This window comes from Chiloscyllium plagiosum, unplaced genomic scaffold (assembly GCF_037043375.1).
Source record: "Chiloscyllium plagiosum isolate Xiang-an unplaced genomic scaffold, Cpla_swu_hap1 HiC_scaffold_3, whole genome shotgun sequence".
Classification (NCBI taxonomy): domain Eukaryota; kingdom Metazoa; phylum Chordata; class Chondrichthyes; order Orectolobiformes; family Hemiscylliidae; genus Chiloscyllium; species Chiloscyllium plagiosum.
Genome location: NW_028270141.1, coordinates 112909903 through 112930737, shown reverse-complemented (window position 1 = coordinate 112930737; position 20835 = coordinate 112909903). Strand labels below are relative to the sequence as shown.

The 20835-nt window shown below is 41.4% G+C and overlaps 1 protein-coding gene and 1 long non-coding RNA gene across 11 annotated transcripts in view; one reads left to right on the top strand and one right to left on the bottom strand.

Annotated features, from left to right (window-relative positions):
- LOC122548404 (glutamate receptor ionotropic, kainate 2) overlaps positions 1-20835 on the bottom strand; it is a 451896-nt gene that overhangs the window by 45355 nt on the left and 385706 nt on the right. For all 10 annotated transcript variants that reach the window (XM_043687010.2, XM_043687014.2, XM_087982615.1 and 7 more), the window contains one exon: positions 18885-19102. In XM_043687010.2, coding sequence (XP_043542945.1) covers positions 18885-19102 — 218 coding nt within the window. The remainder of the gene's footprint in view (positions 1-18884; positions 19103-20835) is intronic.
- LOC122548407 (uncharacterized) overlaps positions 7875-20835 on the top strand; it is a 14792-nt gene continuing 1831 nt past the window's right edge. Inside the window, exons 1-3 of the long non-coding RNA XR_015754290.1 lie at positions 7875-8077; positions 10553-10586; positions 20741-20835. The exon at positions 20741-20835 is cut by the window's right edge and continues 1831 nt beyond it. This is a non-coding gene — a long non-coding RNA (uncharacterized LOC122548407). The remainder of the gene's footprint in view (positions 8078-10552; positions 10587-20740) is intronic.

The window sequence follows — 20835 nt, the reverse complement described above, 5'->3', positions numbered from 1 at the left end:
CCTCCTACCTTTGCCCACCTACCTTTCTTTTTGCCCTACCTCCTCCATTTATTTCCTAGCCTCCTTCCTCTTCCCCAGTCTTAAAGAAGAGTTATATCCAAAATGTTGACTCTCTTGCTCTTCAGATGCTGCCTGGCCTGCTGTGCCTTTTCCAGCATTATACTTTTATCAACTCTGACTCTCCAACATCCACAGTTTTCATTTTCTCCCAACCTCAGAGACTCTCCTTGCAGGATATATACCTCTTTGGTTCACCCTTGCCCACAACCAGAGCACTCATCACCATCTTAAAGGAAGGAGAAAGGTCGAACTACAGTAACTGTTAAGAATTTCCCTGTAATTGGCCACAGCATATGTTATCGCAGGAATTTTCCTCAGTCATATACTCCCTGAAGAACTCCTTCCAGAGATGCAAAGCAGATTCCGTCGTCTAAGGGGCACAGTTGATACGATGACCACTAGTCATAGAGTCAGAGATGTACAGCATGGAAACAGACCCTTCGGTCCAACCCATCCATGCCGACCAGATATCCCAACCCAATCTAGTCCCACCTGCCAGCACCCAGCCCATATCCTGCCAAACCCTTCCTATTCATATACCCATCCAAATGCCTCTTAAATGTTGCAATTGTACTAGCCTCCACCACATCCTCTGGCAGCTCATTCCATACACGTACCACCCTCTGCATGAAAAGGTTGCCCCTTAGGTCTCTTTTATATCTTTCCCCTCTCACCCTAAACCTATTACCTCTAGTTCTGGACTCCCCGATTCCAGGGAAAAGACTTTGTATATTTATCCTATCCATGTCCCTCATAATTTTGTAAACCTCTATATGGTCACCCCTCAGCCTCCGATGCTCCAGGGAAAACAGACCCAGCCTGTTCAGCCTCTCCCTGTAGCTCAGATCTTCCAACCCGGGCAACATCCTTGTAAATCTTTTCTGAACCCTTTCAAGTTTCACAACATCTTTCCGATAGGAAGGAGACCAGAATTGTATGCAATATTCCAACAGTGGCCTAAACCAATGTCCTGTACAGCCGCAACATGACCTCCCAGCTCCTGTACTCAATACTCTGACCAATAAAGGAAAGCATACCAAACACCTTCTTCACTATCCTATCTACCTGCGACTCCACTTTCAAGGACCTATGAACATGCACTCCAAGGTCTCTTTGTTCAGCAACACTCCCTAGGATCTTACCATTAAGTGTATAAGTCCTGCTAAGATGTGTTTTCCCAAAATGGAGCACCTCACATTTATCTGAATTAAACTCCATCTGCCACTTCTCAGCCCATTGGCCCATCTGGTCCAGATCCTGTTGTAATCTGAGGTAACCCTCTTCGCTGTCCACTACACCTCCAATTTTGGTGTCAACTGCAAACTTACTTTCTGTACCTCTTATGCTCGCATCCAAATCATTTATGTAAATGACAAAAAGTAGAGGGCCCAGCACCGATCCTTATGGCACTCCACTGGTCACAGGCCTCCTGTCTGAAAAGCAACCCTCTACCACCACCCTCTCTGTCTTCTACTTTTGAGCCAGTTCTGTATCCAAATGGCTAGTTCTCCCTGTATTCCATGAGATCTAATCTTGCTAATCAGTCTCCCATGTGGAATCTTGTCGAACGTCTTACTGAATTCCATATAGATCACATCTACTGCTCTGCCCTCATCAATCTTCTTTGTTCCTTCTTCAAAAAACTCAATCAAGTTTGTGACACATGATTTCCCATGCACAAAGCCATGTTGACTATCCCGATTCAGTCCTTGCCTTTCCAAATACATCCTGTCCCTCAGGATTCCCTCCAACAACTTGCCCACCACCGAGGTCAGGCTCACTGGTCTATAGTTCTCTGGCTTGTCTTAAACAGTGGCAACACGTTTTCCAACCTCCAGTCTTCCGTCACCTCACCTGTGACTATTGATGATACAAATATCTCAGCAAGAGGCCCAGCAATCACTTCTCTAGCTTCCCACAGAGTTTTTGGATACACCTGATCAGGTCCTGGGGATTTATCCACCTTTAACCATTTCAAAACATCCAGCACTTCCTCCTCTGTAATATGGACATTTTGCAAAATGTCACCATCTATTTCCCTGTAGTCGATATCTTCCATATCCTTTTCCACAGTAAATACTGATGCAAAATATTCAATTAATATCTCCCCCATTTTCTATGGCTCCACACAAAGGCCGCTTTGCTGATCTTTGAGGGACCCTATTCTCTCCCTAGTTACCCATTTGTCCTTAATATATTTGTAAAAACCCTTTGGATTCTCCTTAATTCTATTTGCCAAAGCTATCACGTCCCCGTTTTGCCCTCCTGATTTCCCTCTTAAGCATACTCCTACTTTCTTTATACTCTTCTGAGGATTCACTCGATCTATCCTGTCTATACCTGACATATGCTTCCTTCTTTTTCTTAACCAAATCTTCAATTTCTTTAGTCATCCAGCATTCCCTATACCTACTAGCCTTTCCTTTCACCCTAACAGGAATATACTTTCTCTGGACTCTTGTTATCTCATTTCAGAAGTCTCCCCATTTTCCAGCCATCCCTTTACCGGCAAACATCTGTCTCCAATCAGCTTTTGAAAGTTCTTGCCTAATACCGTCAAAATTGGCCTTTCTCTAATTTAGAACTATCCTTTTCCATCACTATTTTAAAACAAATAGAATTATGGTCACTGGCCCCAAAGTGCTCCCCCACTGACACCTCAGTCACCTGCCCTGCCTTATTTCCCAAGAGTAGGTCAAGGTTTGCACCTTCGATGATAGGTACATCCACATACTGAATCAGAAAATTGTCTGACCACTACTTAACAATTACAAGAGAAATGCAATGAGCAGTATCAACCCTTGTATCTGGCCCTCAAAGGTTTCTCTCTATTCTCCGTCTGCTCCAAGCAATCCTAAAAAGTGGATCCATCACAGACCAAATTCACATTTGGAGCAGAGTCAGAGAAGACTGTGCTATCACACTCTTTTGCTCCACCTCTCCCTCAATAAACTTTCTGCTGGAGTGGAGCTAATCTACAAAACAAACAGGTATCTGTTCAAACTCCGCTACCTGCAGGCCAGTTCCAAGGTCATTGTATCCTCTGTTACTGACTGTCAAAACATAGGTGATACTTGTGTCTGTGCACACTCTAAGACTGAGCTCCAAGCCAAGGTCCACACCTTCACTGAGACCCAGGAGAGCACAGGACATTTGCACAACAAAGATCCTCTACCAGTCTTGCCTCACCACACCACACTTACATTGCTATCAAAATTCACAGCCAGGCATTGGACGATCCAGACCACTTTCCAGACCAAGGGAGCTTACTGACAACAAGGGCAGACATCAAAGATGAGGTACAACGTTGCTGGCACACTGAAAGCACAGTCTTTGGCTGCTTGAAGATCAAAATGTTTGATGGTCAGGACCTCAAACCCAACCCTAAGTTTATGGTCTACAGAGCAGTAATGATGCCAGCTCCTACATGACTCAGAGACGTGGACTACGTTCAGCAGACACTTTAAAACCCCAGAGAAGTATTGTCAGCACTGCCTCCATGAGATCCTACAAATTTGTCGGCCATATTCTGCATGCCTGACATGAGACTCCTGAAATGTGCAGTCTACTTGGAGTTTCATCATTGCAAGTAAAGAGCCAAAGAAACATTTCAATTGCATCCTTGAAGCTTCCTTCAAAATGTGCAACATTCCCATTGACATTTGAGAAAACTTGGTCTAAGACAGCCTGATGGAAAAGGAAAATGGGTAGCACAGTGGCTCAGTGGTTAGCACTGCTGCCTCACAGCACCAGCAACCCAGGTTCAATTCCTGCCTCAGCTAACAGTCTATGTGGAATTTGCACATTCTCCTGGTGTCTGCGTGGGCTTCCTCCTGCTGGTTTCCTCCCACAATCCAAAGATGTGCAGGTCAGGTGGATTGACCATGCTAAATTGCCCATAGGTGCATTACTCAAGGGTAAATATATGGTAGGGGAATGGGTCTGGATGGGTTACTCTTCAGAGGGTTTGTGTGAACTTGTTGGGCCAAATGGTCTGTTTCCATACTGTAGGGAATCTAATCTAATCGAAGAAACATCTGGGAAGAATCTACATATACAGTCATAGAGTCATGGAGATGTACAGCACGGAAAACAGGCCCTTCGGTCCAACTTGTCCAAACTAATCAGATATCTGAAATTAATCTAGTCCCATTTGCCAGCATTTGGCCCATATCTCTCTAAACCCGTCCTGTCCAGATGCCTTTTAATTTTCTAGTTGTACCAACCTCCACCAATTCCTCTGGCTGTTCATTTCATACAGGCACTGTCCTGTGTGTGAAAATTTTGCCCCTTAGGTCCCTTTTAAATCTTTCCCCTCTCATCTTTAAACCTATGCCCTCTAGTTTTGGACTCCCCTACTCCAGGGAAAAGACCTTGTCTCTTTACTCTATCCATGCCCCTCATGATTTTGTAAACCTCTATAAGGTCACCCCTTAGCCTCTAACACTCCAGGGAGAATAGCCCAGCCTATTCCACCTCTCCCTATAGCTCAAACTCTCCAACCCTGGCAACATCCTTGTAAATCTTTTCTGGATCCTTTCAAGTTTCACAACATCCTTACTATAGCAGGGAGATCAGAATGGCATACAATATTCCAAAAGTGGCCTAACCAATATCCTGTACAGCCACATTATGACCTCCCAATCCATTTACTCATTGTTCTGGCCAATAAAGAAAAGCAGACCAAATGCCTTCTTCAATATCTTATCTACTTGCAAATCCACTCTCAAGGAACTATGGAGCTGCACTCCAAGGTCTCTTTGTTAAACAACTCTCCCCAGGACCTTATTGGGTGGCACAGTAGTTAGCACTGCTGCCTCACAGCACCAGGGTCCCAGGTTTGATTCCAGCCTTGGGCGACTGTCTGTGTGGAGTTTGCACATTCTCCCAATGTCTGCGTGAGTCTCATTCCACAGTCCAAAAGATGTGCAGGTCAGGTGAACTGGCTATGCTAAATTGCCCATTAAGTTAGCTGCATTAGTCAGAGGGAAATGGGTCTGGGTGGGTTACTCTTCGGAGGGTCAGTGTGGACTGGTTGGGCTGAAGGGCCTGTTTCCACACTGTAGGTAATCTAATCTAAAAAAGTTGTGTATTAGTCCTGCCCTGATTTGCCTTTCCAAATTGCAGCATCTAAATTAATTTCCATTGGCCCATCTAATCAAGATCTCATTGTAATCTGAGGTAACCTTCTTTGTTGTCCACTACACCTCCAATTTTGGTGTCAATTGCAAACCTTGAGCCTCATTGCTGATGACAAGCTGAAGTTGACCATTGAAAATGATTGTAGCGTATGGCAACCCAGACATCCCACCCTGCCAGTCTCCAAACCACCTAATGCCTCATCTGTGACAAGACTGCAGCTTGAGAAATAGACTCTTCAGCCTCCTGAGAACTCACTGGAAGTGTGGGAATAATTTATGCTCAACCACAAAGAACTATCTCAGAGAGGAGACTGCACTCAAATGGGCTTTATCTTCAGACAGCTGTTAAGAAGCAATTATGACAATCACCAGGTTTGATAGGCTAAATAAGGAGAAACTGTTTCCAATGATAGAATGGTGAGTAACCAGATGACATAGATTTAAGGTAATTAGCAAAGGAACAGAAGCAACATGAGGAAAATTTGCTGCAATCTAGAATGCACTGTCAAAAGATTGTTGGAAGTAGATTCAATAATGTAATAATAATTGGGAATGGAATTGAATCAATATTTAAGGGAGGAAAAGTAGACCTGGGGAAAGAGCAGGGGAAGATGACTAATTTGATAGTTCTACTCTAGAAATGGTGTAGGTATGATGGCCTGTCTGGATTCCTTTGCTGCTGTCTTACTCTGTTATTCTATTTAGACTAATTATTGATCAGTTTCTCTGCCATTCTTTAAAGGGAATTTTTTTTAAGCATCAACATGGACATTCCAAAGAGGGTCAGTCAAGTTAAAAGAAAGCAAGAGATGACTATCTTTCAAGAGTTTGTGTCAGTCAGGAGATGGCAAAATGAGTTAATCTGTCTGCATTAAGAATGCTACAAACTTGATTATTACATGTATGCTCTTTATTTTCTCAATGTTTTCAAAGCAGAAATGGATGTGATTACACAGTGGAACATTAATCCCACTCAATGTGCTTATGTTTGTCTATTGTAGGATGACATTGTGTCTAAATGAAAGAAAATCAGGCCTGGCTCCTGTTAATTTGATCATTAAGTGTGTGTCTGAGATACAGTGATTCTGATGTTATCACAGAGTTTCATTGTTACATTCCATGGTCCTGCTACCTTCCTAACAAATACGGATCAGTGGGGTCAATACCCACAGCAAGAAGAGGCACTTTGATTACTAAAGTGATCACATTTACAATCTAGACTACAGCAGTACATCAGGACTCAGAAATGGGCCTAGTTCAGTTGGTAGCAGTTGTTTTTGAATCAAATAGTTGGAGAAAGTAAATCCTGTGTTTGTACACATAACAACAATGGCTGCAGTTCAAAGCAGTTTCTTGTACCTGAAGTTCTTCAGGCACGTGCTGGAAATATATGTTACAATTCTCACTTCTTTCCTCTACCACTAACACTCTCGACAATTTCTCCTGCTACAATACAAAGCTACTTTCTTATACACACAACCTTTCATCCTTGGCACCTTCTTCTTCAATATATATCCAATGTCACTCCGTGACACTATTTACAGGCCAATACATATTACGTGAACATTAGAAAATCAACAAAAAGGAGTATGCTGTATGCCCCTTTGAGTCTGCTGCACCACGACATTGGTCCTGCTTTCCCACTCTATCCCCGTGTCTCTCAATGGCTCTAGCATCCATATGCTATCGGAGCAGAATTAGAACATTTACCCCATCGGGTCTGCTCCACCACTACCCAAAATCTACTGGTTTTTGTTTTGAATACACACAGTCTAATTGTAGAAATTTCTGCTTTCACATTCCTCTATAATTGACTCCTCATTGAGACTATGACCTCTTGTATATTTGGGAAAACAGTCTCTCAGTATCTACCATGACAAATAATCTCAGCATGAAATATATTTCAATCATCTCCCATTCTTCTAAATTCCAGAGACTCAATGTGTGTGAAACAGTCCAGTCTCATAGGACTACTCTGAATGAACCTGCATTGTACTGAACCCAGACAAGTAGATCCTCCCTTGAGTACAGTGACCAACCTGGAAATTGTACCCAGGAGTGCCCTTCCTGATGCCCCATATAATCTCAGGAAGACTTTTTTTTGAGACACAGTGAGAGAATCTCCTGTTTTTTTTTTCTCTGGACCTGTTAATGGCCAGTTTGGGTCCCTGTTTTTTTTTTTTCCCAGCACCCATGGTGTATGTGTGTGCAGGTGTGAGACACAGTGAAAGACACAAAGTGCACGAATCTTTATTCAAATTCCACCACCAGGAAGATAGGAAAACACCCGGGTGGCCAGTGACAAACACTGCCCTTCACATCAAAGGGCAGTGCTGTGTGAGAAGACTTTTTTAATGTTGTACAGGTCATCCTGTGATAATGCGAGTTTCATTAATGCGAATTTGCTATAATGATTGACGAATTGGGGACACTGTTTCTAAAGTGTGAACTTTTAAAGTGTATATTGGTTATAATGTGAATCCGGCCCCATTAGCTTACGTGGTGATGCTATTACGCAATTTTCTTATAACATGGGATTGCACAAGAACAGAACTATTGTGTTATAGTTGAACTGACTGAACTCTAATACCTTGCAAGAAAGGCTAAAGTCCCTGTTGCTCGTTTGATGTATCTGCATGCTGACGTTTGGTAACTTATATGCAAGAAACTCCAAAGTCCCTTGCAAACATATTGCTTCTTGCCTTTTAAAAAGGATTCCACTTTCCCAATACTGAGAATAATTTCATCCTGTCTCACGTTGGGAAATGGGGCCCTAAACCCTCCCTTCTGATTTGATGCTCCCCAGACCCCAGAAACAAAATCAGCAAAGGGGAAGGCACAAGACCCAGCTTTATTCTATGACAATTATACTCTAGGTAAGCACGATTTCCTAATTTTTAATGATGTATTCTGTGATATGTGAACCTTTCCCCAACATGCGCAATTTGCCTGTGGCAGTTTTATCTGTTTCCTTTGCAGTCTTCGAAATTTTAATTATGTCACTGTTCAATATCCTTTTTCCCAGATAACACCCACAGACTTCTTCAGCTACTGATAACTATTACCTCACTACCTTCTCTGAAAAATAAATCGTCTACAGCACAAAAATATTAGCCTTAATGTCCATGATGTTTTAAAAAGGATAAATATCCCAAAGTTCTGCACAAAAGTATCTTCAGAACAAAAAAAACACAGATAGCAAGTGGAAGAAGGAATAGTGGCCAAACCTTAGAACAAAGAGGTGACGTTTAATGGAGATCTTACAGAATAAGGAGATGGAGCATTACAGAGTGGGTGTTGCAATGCGGGACATACGTAGCTAAAAGCTCATTTCAATAATGGAGCAAAAAGGGGACCTGATGCGGAAGAAGTTTGAATCAGAAGTTCGGGGATTTGAGAGAATGTGTGGGAGGGAGAGGGGGAGGATGGTTGTTAGATGTTGTGAAGGAGCAGCTGGATCATAAGAAAATGGAAGAGTTAGGCACTGAAGAGATTTAAACACTAGCAGTGAAGAGGTTGAAATTCAGTCCAGAATGAAAAATTGTGAAGAAAGGCTCTCGAATTTCATTATTCATAAATACGATTTAAAACGCTTTTAAGGAAAGCAATCACAGAGGACTGAGGTGCCACGTAAATGACATGCAATTCTGAGTACGAAATGTTTCATACCGTTGATGTTTTTGAGTAATAGTTTAAGGGATATTGAAAGTTTGAGGGAGGAGCTTCATGAATAGGAACTGAAGAAAAACTGAACAGCAGATTCTTTTCTCGAAAGCAAATATGCAAATTAGATTTAAGTAGAAAGCCAGTTAATGTTGATTGATCCTTTTAAAGCAGAGTAAGGCAAATATCTGGCTGTGAAATAGATTGGTTGATCGATTGGTGTGTTTTTTTTGGTACCAGTTGCAGGCTGTAATTAAAACACTGCTGTATAATTTCATTAATATGTGAAATGACTGCATCCTTATTGTGGCAGTTCACTAATCAAAAGCCCATCAAGTTGCCATCTTTGCTGAATTGATGACAAATGGCATCCTTTATGAAAAAAAATCAGAAATGCCAAGTTTCCCAATTTTTTTTCTGTAAATAAATAGCTGCCCAATTACACTGTTAGCACAACAAATGTTTCTAGTTGACTGAGGGTCTTGAGGGGCAAGTGGTCATCTAAATCTGATGAGATCGTGGGGATGGGCTTGAGAGGACGTAGCATAATCATTTTCCTTTGAATTTACCCAAGAAAGTGTCAAACAACTTGGATCTCTTTGCTGAAGACACTACAAATCTCTACTTCTCATATACAATATCTGTCTGCAAAGAAAGGCTGTCATTGAGAGCATATAATACCACAAGTCGCTGATGGTAAAGAAACAAGTGACCCAATCCAAAAATAGTTCCAGTTATGGGGTGTAAATGCAAGGTCAACTGAAATTTGCTGGCTTGAAAAATCAATAGAATTTTATTTGGCAAGGGCATTAAGGGCTTTGGAGCAAGGACAGATGAATTGGGTTGACGGACACATCAAATCATAGAGCAGGCTTGAGGGGAAATGTTTTTCCTATTCCTGTATTGTTAAGCTCAACATTAATAATGCTACTCTTCTCTCTCCCTCTACAGTCCTGAATCTTGCATTGCTTAAAATACTTGTGCAAACATTGTAATGTTCGGAGCCTCTGCTATTGCCTCACGCAAAGCATTCCATGCTCCAACAACCTTTTGTTTCTCCTCTACTTTTCTTGTCAACAGTTGTGAATTGTATTTATTATAAATCTGAGTCAACTTCTCGGGGTCCCATTGTTTACCACAGCTCGAAACCCAACAGGACGGAAGTCTGATTGGGCCCTCATACAGTTCCAGTTCACAGTCCTCAGCCAGAAGAAATAGTGAACCACTTTTGGTAAAATTCAGGAGAATTCAAATAGTTGAATGTCTTTTCTACACTGTTCCATCACACTGTTCCAATAAAGAAATGATCATTTTACTGGACCAACACTTATCCTTCAAAAACAAATTAACTGGTTACTTATCTTACTGCGGTTGGAAATGCGGTTGTTATTTTTATTATTATTATCGCTTCTCAACATTTGGGTATGACTAGCAAGATCAATATCTTTTATTGTTCAATTCTACTTGTACATAGAAGCTTCATTATCACATTTTCAACATTACCACCCTGTTTATTTTGTTTTTAAACTCCAGCTCTCAAACAAAAATAATGGAATCTGAAGTCACTGTTTATTGTCATGGACGCTAGTTTTAGCCTCTGGACTTACAGCCCAATTTTATAGTTAGTGAGCTATTGTCAATCGTGTTACACTGGCTCTAACTATTTAATTATATATCATTGGTTTTAGGTGGACCTCAAGTTATGAAGGACAGTCTATAAATGTAAGTTGTTATTAGTAATCATATCTTATGCTTGTCCAGGTTTTATTTCTTCTGATGCACTCCAGGACTATTAAAGCCCATTGAAGTCAGGATGTAGATTTTGTGTCAAAGGTCCGTGCTATTAATAAGCAATGCATTTGTTTAGCAATTATGTTATTCAGCAAGTAATTTGGAGAGTTCAAATCATACTGTTACAATTTGAGCATGTGAATTCAGTTTAAAAATACAAGTGAATAAGAAGCTGGCATTTGAGAAAGTAATCATAAAGCCATGGAACATGATGTGGACAGTAGTAACAAAGAGGATACAAGAGCCCAATTCAACAGACAGCATTACTGGGCACTCACATTGAAAGAGAAAGGGCAAATGTAAAACTTGTGCCAAAATGCTCTTCAGAATCTGGGAGTTTTCTCCACAAAGAGTCTGACCATACTTCTATAAAATATAGAACATAGAACAATACAGTGCAGAGCAAGCCCTTCGGCCTTCAATGTTGCACCGACCTGTGAACTAATCTAAGCCCATCCCCCTACACTATCCCATCATCATCCATGTGCTTAGCCAAGGATTGTTTAAATCTCTCTAATGTGGCTGAATTAACTACATGGCAGACAGGGCATTCCACTTCCCTACCACTCTCTGAGTAAAGAACCTGCCTCTGACATTTGTCTTAAATTTATCACCCCTCAATTTGTAGCTCTGCCCATTTGTACAAGCTGATGTCATCATCCTAGGAAAAAGACTATGTACAAAGAAACATTTTTTTTAAATTAAGAAAATGTAAAGAAGGTTCTATATACATTTAGAGTTGAATCTTGTGTTGCGGTTGTGGCACCATAGTCTTTCCAGACCAGAGGGGCTGCTCCTTCATTACAGAGAGAAGCAATTGGTGGTGATTTAACCTGAGGGTCACATGACCTAAGGCAAGGGAAGAGGTTGAGAAGGAGAGCCCTTCATGGTAACCTCAAACCAGTGATGGGAATTGAACCCACACCATTGGTATCACACTGCCCTTAAACCAACAATCCAGCCAGCTGAGCTAAACCAATTCACTGAACCTTGTGTAGGAAGTCCCTTTTTGTAAAAAAAAGGCTGCTTTTCTATATAAATGCTTGAGAACTAAATGTGAATGAAAGTAATCACAAATTACTCCCATAGCAACCTAGGTGCTTCACTAATGTCATTTAGGAAAGGAAGCTCCATAACAGGACTGGCCTATACCTGACCAGTTCAACTCCAACAAGTTAACTCTTAATTGTTCTCTGAAATGGTTCAGTAAGCCACTTGGTTTAATTAAAGTGCTACATTGTGCTGATTCAAAATGAAGACGACCCACCAATAACATAGGCCTTATCAGTGATGCCCAAATCCTGAGAATTAATCTTAAAGCATTTTAAACTTACAGCCTTCAATATTTAAATGTAAAAGCAGTATAACAAACAATATGGTAAAATAACAATCAATCTTTTATTTATTTATTCAATTTGTGGGATGTGGGTGTTGTTGGCTGGCCAGCATTTATTGCCTGTCCCCAACTGCCCTCGGGAAGGTAATGGTAAGCTGCCTTCTTGAACCGCTGTACTCCACCTGCTGTGGGTTTACTCACAATGCCCTTAGCAAGGAAATTCCTGGATTTTGACCCAATGACAGTGAAAGAACACCAATATATTTCTAAGTCATGATGGTGAGTGAATGGAGGGCAACCTGAAGGCGGTAGTGTTCCCCTATATCTGCTGCCCTTGTCCTTCTAGGTGGAAGTGATGGCTATGGGTTTGGAAGGTACTGTCTGAGGATCGTTGGTGAATTTCTGCAGCGCAACTTGTAGATAGCACACACTGCTGCTACTGAGCATCGGTGGTGGAGGGAGTGGATGCTTGTTGATGAAGTGCCAATCCAGTAGACTGCTTTGCCCAGATGGTGTCAAACTTCTTGAGTGTTGTTGGGGCAGCACTCATTCAGCCAAGTGAGGAGTACTCCATCACACTCTTGACTTGTGCCTTGTATATGGTGGACAGGCTTTCAGGAGTCAGGTAGCTAGTTGCTCACCGCAGTATTCCTCGCTTCTGACCTGCTCTTGTAGCCACAGTGTTTATGTGTGAGTCCAGTTGAGGTTCTGATCAATGATAACTCTGAGAATGTTGATAGTGGGGGCCTCAATGATGGGAACACCATTGAATGTCAAGGGGCAGTGGTTAGATTGTCTCTTGTTGGTGATGGTCATAGCCTGGCATTTGATTGGTGTGAATGTTACTTGTCACTTGTCAGCCCAAGCCTGGAAATTGTCCCGAACTTGTTGCATTTGGACACGGACTGCTTCAGTGTCTGAGGAGTTGTGAATGGTGCTAAACATTGTACAATCATCGGCGCACACCTCCACTTCTCAACTTATAATGGAGGGAAGGTCATTGATGAAGTAGCTGAAGATGGTTGGGCCTAGGACACTACCCTGAGGAACTCCTGCAGAGATGTCCTGGAGCTGAGATGACTGACCTCCAATAACCACGACTATCTTCCTATGTGTCAGGAATGACTAACCACTGGAGAGTTTGACCCCTGATACCCAATGATTCCAGTTTTGCTAGCGGTCCTTGATGCCACACTCAGTCAAATGTAGTCTTGATGTCAAGGATTGTCACTCTCACCTCAACTCTGGAATTAAACTCTTTTGTCCATGTTTGAACCAAGGCTGTAATGACATCAGGAGATGACTGGCGTGGGTGGAACTCAAACTGTGTGCCAATGAGCTGGTTATTGCTGAGCAGGTGCTGCTTGCTAACACTGTTGATGACATCTTCCATCACTTTACTGATGATCGAGGGTAGTAATTGGCCAGGTTGGACTTGTCCTCATTTTATGCACAAGACATACGTGGGCAATTTCCCACATTGTCAGAAACTTGGAGAGTGGCAAGTTCTGGAACACAAGTCTTCAGGACTGTTGCCAGAATGTTGTCAGGGCCCATAGCCTTTGCAGTCTCCAGTGCCTCTATCTGTTTCTTGATATCACATGGAGTGAATCGATTTGGCTGAAGACTGGTATCTGTAATGCTGAGGACCACTGGAGGAGGCCAAGATGGATCATCCACTTGGCACTTCTGGCTGAAGATTGCTGTGAAAGCTTCAGCCTTGTCTTTTGCACTGATGTGCTGGGCTCTTCTATAATTGAGGAAGGGAATATTTGTGGAGCCTCCTCCTCCAGTGAGTTGTTTAATAATCTATCACCATTGAGGAGAAAGTGAGGTCTGCAGATGCTGGAGATCAGAGCTGAAAATGTGTTGCTGGTAAAGCACAGCAGGTCAGGCAGCATCCAAGGAACAGGAGAATCGACGTTTCGGGCATAAGCCCTTCATCAGGAAGGGCTTCCTGATGAAGGACTTATGCCCGAAATGTTGATTCTCCTGTTCCTTGGATGCTGCCTGACCTTTCGAATCTATCACCATTCACAACTGGATGTGGCAGGACAGCAGAGCTTAGGTCTGACCCGTTGGTTGTGGGATTGTTTAGCTCTATCTATCACTTGCTGCTTGTGCTGTTTCGAGTCAAGAGTGCGGTTCTGGAAAAGCACAGTGGGTTGGGCAGCATCCGAGGGGCAGGAAAATTACATTTTAGGCAAAAGCCCTTCATCACGAATCATGCTTATGCTGTTTGGCATGCAAGGAGGCTTGTTTGGTGGCTTCACCAGTTTGACACCTCATCTTCAGCTATGCCTGGTGCTGCTCCAGGCATGCCCTCTTGCACTCTTCATTGAACTGGAGTTGATCCCCTGGCTTGATGGTAATGATTGAATGGGGGTTTTGCTGGACCATGAGGTTACAGATTGTGCTGGAGTACCATTCTGCTGCTGCTGATGGCCCACAGTGCCTCATAGATGCCCAGTCTTGAGTTGCTAATCTATTCAAAGTCTGTCCCATTTGGCACGGTGACAGTGCCACACAACATGATGGAGGTTACTCTCAATGTGAAGGCCGAACTTCGTCACCACAAGGACTGCACAGTGGTTACTCTTATTGATACTGACATGAATAGATGCATTTGGAGCTGGCAGACTGGTAAGGATGAGGTCAAGTATGTTTTTCTCTTTTGTTGGTTCCCTCACCACCTGCTGCAGACGGGTCTAGCAGCCATGTCCTTTAGGACCCCACCAGCTCGATCAGCAGTGCTGCTGCTGAACTACTCTTCATGCTGGACATTGAAATTTCCCATCCAGAGGTGCCTTTGTCATACTTAGTGCTTCCTCTAAGTGTTGTTCAACCTGTTTATCAGCCAAGGGAGGACAGACCATAGTAGTCAGCAGGAGGCTTCCTTGCCCATGTTTGACCTGAAGCCATGAGACTTCAAGGGATCCAGAGTCAACATTGAGAACTCCCAGGGCAACTCCCACTCAACTTTGTACCACTATTTCGCTATCTCTGCTGGGTCTGCCCTGCCAGTGGAACAGGGCATATGCAGAGATGGTGATGGGTGGTGTCTGGGACATTGTCTGTAAGGTTTGATTCTGTGAGTATGACTGTGTCAGGCTGTTGCTTGACTGGTCTGTGTGATAGCTGTCCAAAATATGGCACTAGCCCCCAGATGTTAGTGAGGAGGACTTTGCAGGGTTGACATGGATGTTTCTGCCGTTGTCTTTCCCAGTGATGCCAGGTGATCCATCTGGTTTTATTTCTTTGAGACTTAGTAGCGATTGGTACAACTGAATGGCTTGCTGGGCCACTTCAGAGTGCAATTGACAGTCAACCACATTGTTGTGGTCTGGAGTCACATGTAAGCCAGACCAGGTGAAGATGGCAGATTTCCTTCCCTGAAGGTCGTAGTGAACCAGATGAGTTTTTCCAACAATTGACAATGATTTCATGGTCATCAGCAAATTCTTAATTCCAGTTTTTTTTGATTGAATTAAAATTCCACCATCTGCCGTGGCAGGATTCGAACCTGGGTCCCCAGAACATTATCATTTGACTCATTATATTCCACTGCAGGGACAATGAATGTGATCATACAATACTGCATCTGAAGCAAAATACCAACTTGGTAAGCTGCTTCTTTTCAAAGATATTCTACCGAATATTAAGTGTGTCACAACTGTGAAACATAGCACGATTTCTGCAAATGATTTTACCCTTTTCAGTGGGAGCGGATTAAAACAGGGATGCCACATAATATAAAAGCAATTTAACTACTTAACAACAGTAATCACATTGATCAGGCATTATGCTAAATTATTTTCAAAGTAGGAAGCCACCTGTTCAGAAATGTAATTGTGAAATGATTTCAGTCAGCACATCTGAGGCAATTAAAGTAGAAAATGAGATACCAATCTTATGGTGTGTTTTTTGTGCTGTGATTGGTGGAATTGATATTGGAACTGCAAACTGAATCACATTGCTCACGTGGAAGATTACAAAAAATATAGAAATTAAGCCACCATGAAATATCGGTAAAGTTGCTTTTTCTAAAAGCTAAGGGCCGAAGGCACCAGTGACAATGAAAAGAGTTGACAAGCGCATTAAGTAAATCAGGAGGTGCTAGTTAAGTGACATGAAACAAAGTCTGATGATTGTTGGAAAGACTGGTTGGTTTTTTTCACATTAATAGATCCCTCCAAATGGAAACCAAAGTAAAAATATGTATTACAACACTATGTGCCCTATTACAAAGAATTGGATAAATTACCATGGCTGTGTGCAGCACATTTATTCACCAAAAGTCATCTTCGCCTGCTGGAGTCTCCAATAATGTTTAAAGGGGTAAAGGTTAATCAGATGAACAAGGTAATTTGTCTCTGTCAAATCTGTGACGGAACATGTATTTTTGAAACATTTAATGCAGAGATTATATATTTTTCAAAATAAATCACCATGAATTCTTATAGTTGTTGAATTAATTAGAGGGATTTGACAATAACCTATGAATAACAACTTGCAAATGTAATGGATAACTTCACCATAATTACTATGGAAGGTGGACCAGAGTTTGTTAGGATAAGTCAGTTAACACTCAATTTACCTGGACTGGAGTCAGTTCAAATTGGAGCAGAATACATTTGCAGCAGATGCTCAGGATCAGGAGCAGAAGGTGTATTGATTGATTTTCATCAATGCTGACAGCTAATTTATAGAATGGAATTATTCCTTCCCTGGTGTAGCATGAGCAGTGAGAGAAAGGTGAAAAATATGGTGAGAATGAAAAAAATCTGATTCTCAGTGTCGAGAGCGATTTTTTTTTTTCCAATTTTGACCTTCAAGCCATAAATGACAGAGTGAGAATCTCGCCCATTGAGAGACGACTACCTCATTTTAATGCATTTGTGTCTCATCAAAACCCCAATGCACCTTATTTAAATGTCATTTCCAAATTTCCTCTCCTTCACTGAGAAACTAGATGACACAAATTCCCAACCAGAAAATTAGATCCAATGCCTGCCAGTTGCAGCTGGTCAAAAGCTTGTCCTAGTCATCATGTAACTGCTTCTTCAGAAGCACATCCCTGCATCCTCACTGGCCACCGTCCTCCTCGTTCCTTTGTTGTTAAACTAGCAGCCTCACCATATCAACATGCCTGCTCTTTGACATGCTCAGGCACCATATCAGCATGTTACTTTGCAGCTTGGAGACATCTAGCACTTGCGTGTTACTGCCAGGTCAATTTGTGCACTTCAATCCACAATTAACTCATGCATCAAAGCAGGATGTAGCTTATCATGTGCACAATCACATTAGTCCTTTCTTGGAGGATGCCAGTCTCTGTCTGGTTCACATTGCATTCTCAGTGTACACTTAGCACAATAGACTGCAGTTGTTCAAGAAGGCAGCCTCTCAAGTGTACCTAGGGTTGGCCAAAATAGATATGGAAAAGATGTTTTCTCTTGTGAGAAAATCTAAAACCAGAGGTCACTGTTTCACCTGGCTAGCTACCTGCTGAAAGAACAGCTTTCTGAGAGTTTGTACTTTCAAATAAACCTGTTGGGCTATAACCTGATGTTGTGGGATTTTTAAATTTGTCAAAATAAAGGGTCATCCATTTAAGACAGAGATGAGGAGAGCATTTTTCCTCTTCTTCAAAAGATTCTGGAAACATCGTCCTTGAATATCTTTAAGGCAGAAATAGATAGCATGATAGTACACAAACCGCTGAATAGTTGTCAGGGTAGACAGGAATGTGGAATCAGATTAGCTGTAATCTTATTGAATAGTGGAGCATGCGTGACAGCCAAGAGACTTCCTCTTAACCCTTATTCCCATGTTTATATGTAACTTCTGCAACATGAGCTCAGGAGCAGCATTCTTGCCTCTAAACAAGAAAAGCCCAGCACACATGTATGAGCACAAAAATCACATTCTTGTGCAGAGATACGGCGCTGCATTGCTAAGTGTGCCACACTTCCAATGAGATGGTAAATCAAGGCTTTTCCAGCACTCTCAGAAAGGTGGAAGACACGCTATGGCACCATTAGAAGAAGAGGAAGGGAATTCTCTCTGGCAAGTCAGACATTAATAATCTTTCAACTAACATCACTGTGCAAGATTGCCCTGATCCAATAGCCTGCCCTGCTGAGCTTGTTTAGAACTGACAGCTCACCAGTCCTGAAGGCCAGTCATGTAAAAAGCATCTGGCTTTCCACCAGCACAGCTGTGGAGTTGGATGTTATGTCTGCCAGCTAGTCATCTGACAATTTCATGGAAGGAGGGCTTTGATCCCAAAATTTCCCAACTAAAATTTGATCCAAACAAGGCAGCATGTCAAGCATCCTTATTCAGTAAATGGACTAGTCTCCTTACAGGAAGCCACTTATGCAGGAAGGATTGATTGCAAGATAAGCTTCCAATGGAATTGCCCTATTGATAAATTACACCTCTGAATGTGACCAGTTTGTCCATACGCATATAACATAACATCCACTTTCTATGTCATGAATAATGGAAAAAAAATTTGAAATAATCACTGCAAATTAATATCCACACATCATAAAGTGGTTATAATTTATCTTTCTTTTCAATTTAAGGATAGAAAGTATAAATCACCATATAATTCAGAAACAACCTAGAAGCAAATTGTATCACAGGCTGCACATGAAAACATCGAAAGATTAAATCTTTAGTTTCATGGTCAAAACAGATTGTAATTCATTAGTTAATATGTACTGAGTATCAACATTATCAGTTTTCCTTGGATGATATAATTCAGATTTTAATAAATGGAACAAAAGGATGTTGTATCCTAACTCAGCTCATCTTCAAATGTTCGTTTGTGGTAATCAGCAAATACCAAGCAAGAAAAGATACACATAACTTGAAGAACTTGCCTTAAAGAAAGTTACAGTAGCTCCATCTTCAACTGCTCCATACTCGATCTTGGTTTGTTTAGCCAGGTCATCTGCTGAGTCAATGGGAGATTCCATACGCTCCACTGTCAGAAAAGCAGCCAGGTTAGCGGTGTACGACGAAATGATGATCAGTGTGAAGAACCACCAAATGCCACCCACAATCCTGGTTGAAAGTGCCTTCGGCATTAGCTCGGAACCTGACAAGTGTGGTGGAGAGGAAACAAAAGTAATGGCATTAAAGAGCACTGGGTAACATCATTGGGAGGTTGTGGTCAGAATCACCAAGATGAAAGTACTGAACCTTCGGAACAGGTAGTGCTCTTTTTATAGAATATAATCAGGTGTTCAATTATGGGTTCTCAACTTTTCAAGCATTGCTAATTGTGATGTGAGAGCTAAAGGTGAGGCTGCAGCTCTTATTTGGCAACATATTACCTTTTTCTCAAATGAAATGTGATTGCTCGCTGAGCAATTCAACTTCTTCAAAGAACCAATTAAAAACACCTTTACTAAGCCGTGGAATTAAATTTGTTTCCAATTTGTTTTGCACCTACTATAAAAATAAAATCCTCTATCATCAGTCCAGCACAACTGACGCACCGGAACACCCCAAGCTTTGAGCCATTAATGTGTCAGAATTCCTTTATCAGAGTGGGACAGCATTTTTTCATTCTATGACCATCCTTGTGGGAAAGATGAAATTAGCAATTTGGTACAAATTATGCTGGTATTGCATTGTAGATTTATGTCCACCAGAAAATTGATCGAGATAGACCAAATCTCATTTCACTTCAAAATCTGCAAAGAAATTTGGCTTAAAGGAAATTTTGTTTTCCATCAGTGTGCTGACCCAGTTCCTGGCAGATGGCTTATTTTGAGTTTTAGATGTTTACAAATTGGCTCACAAATAAAGATTGGCCACTTGGACAAGACTGTGATGACTGCAACTGGACAACTTCATCAGGTCTTGTGCAAAAGGCAACACTACATCATCTGCACTAAGTAAGTTAAGTGGCAACTGCACAATTCAAATGTAAAGGGTTCCAAATGGCAATTAATAAAGGGTATATTAGCATTAGGAATATTTGATAAATATTTTCAGAAATAAAACTGACCATATAACTCATGAATAATAAGTACAATAATTGTACAATAATTGCTGGCCCAATCTGAAAAGCCCCAAAATCCATGAATGAATAAGATAAAAGTAACAGGTGCACTAAAACCCAAAGCTTGGAGCTGAATACAGATTTTATTTTCATACAAAACAAACAATTTGAAATTTTAGTGGAGTTATTTTTTAATGTGGTACTTGTCTGCAAAACATTCATGATAAAGTTTCTTTATTGTTCCCAACAAGTACATATGTGTCTGTAGCAGACAGAGGATGAATCCCCAATGCCCTGTGACTGAGAATTGACAATGCAGGGCTTGATTGATCGACTCATCCACAAGTGAAGCTACCAGTCCATAACTCCCAGCAACAGGACACTCATGCATGTATGATTCCCTTAGTTGAACCCCTGAGTATAACATATACTACATATACATACTTAAAATAGATTAAACTTATTCAACACTGATTGGATGGAGTTGACTGTTCATGTTTTTACACCAACAGTCACAGATCTGCATTATTCTAAAAGCTTTTGAAAATTAATCCTTAAATCAATTAAATCTTAAATTGATCATTCATGTTAAAATATGATTAATGGGTTCCATACGAGACCAGCAATAAGTTGGTGTATTTAACGTTCCCTTGTAGAGATCCAAATGCTTTTGGATTTATTTGACTGAACGATCGATAGGCCCAGAGATTTTTTTTGTTCTTTCAGGTTAACGGAAGTAGAAACTTGGTGATTATCAAATCTTGAAAATCCCTTAATTAAATCATCAAGTGATGCAGCTCACAAGGAATCTATTTGTACCA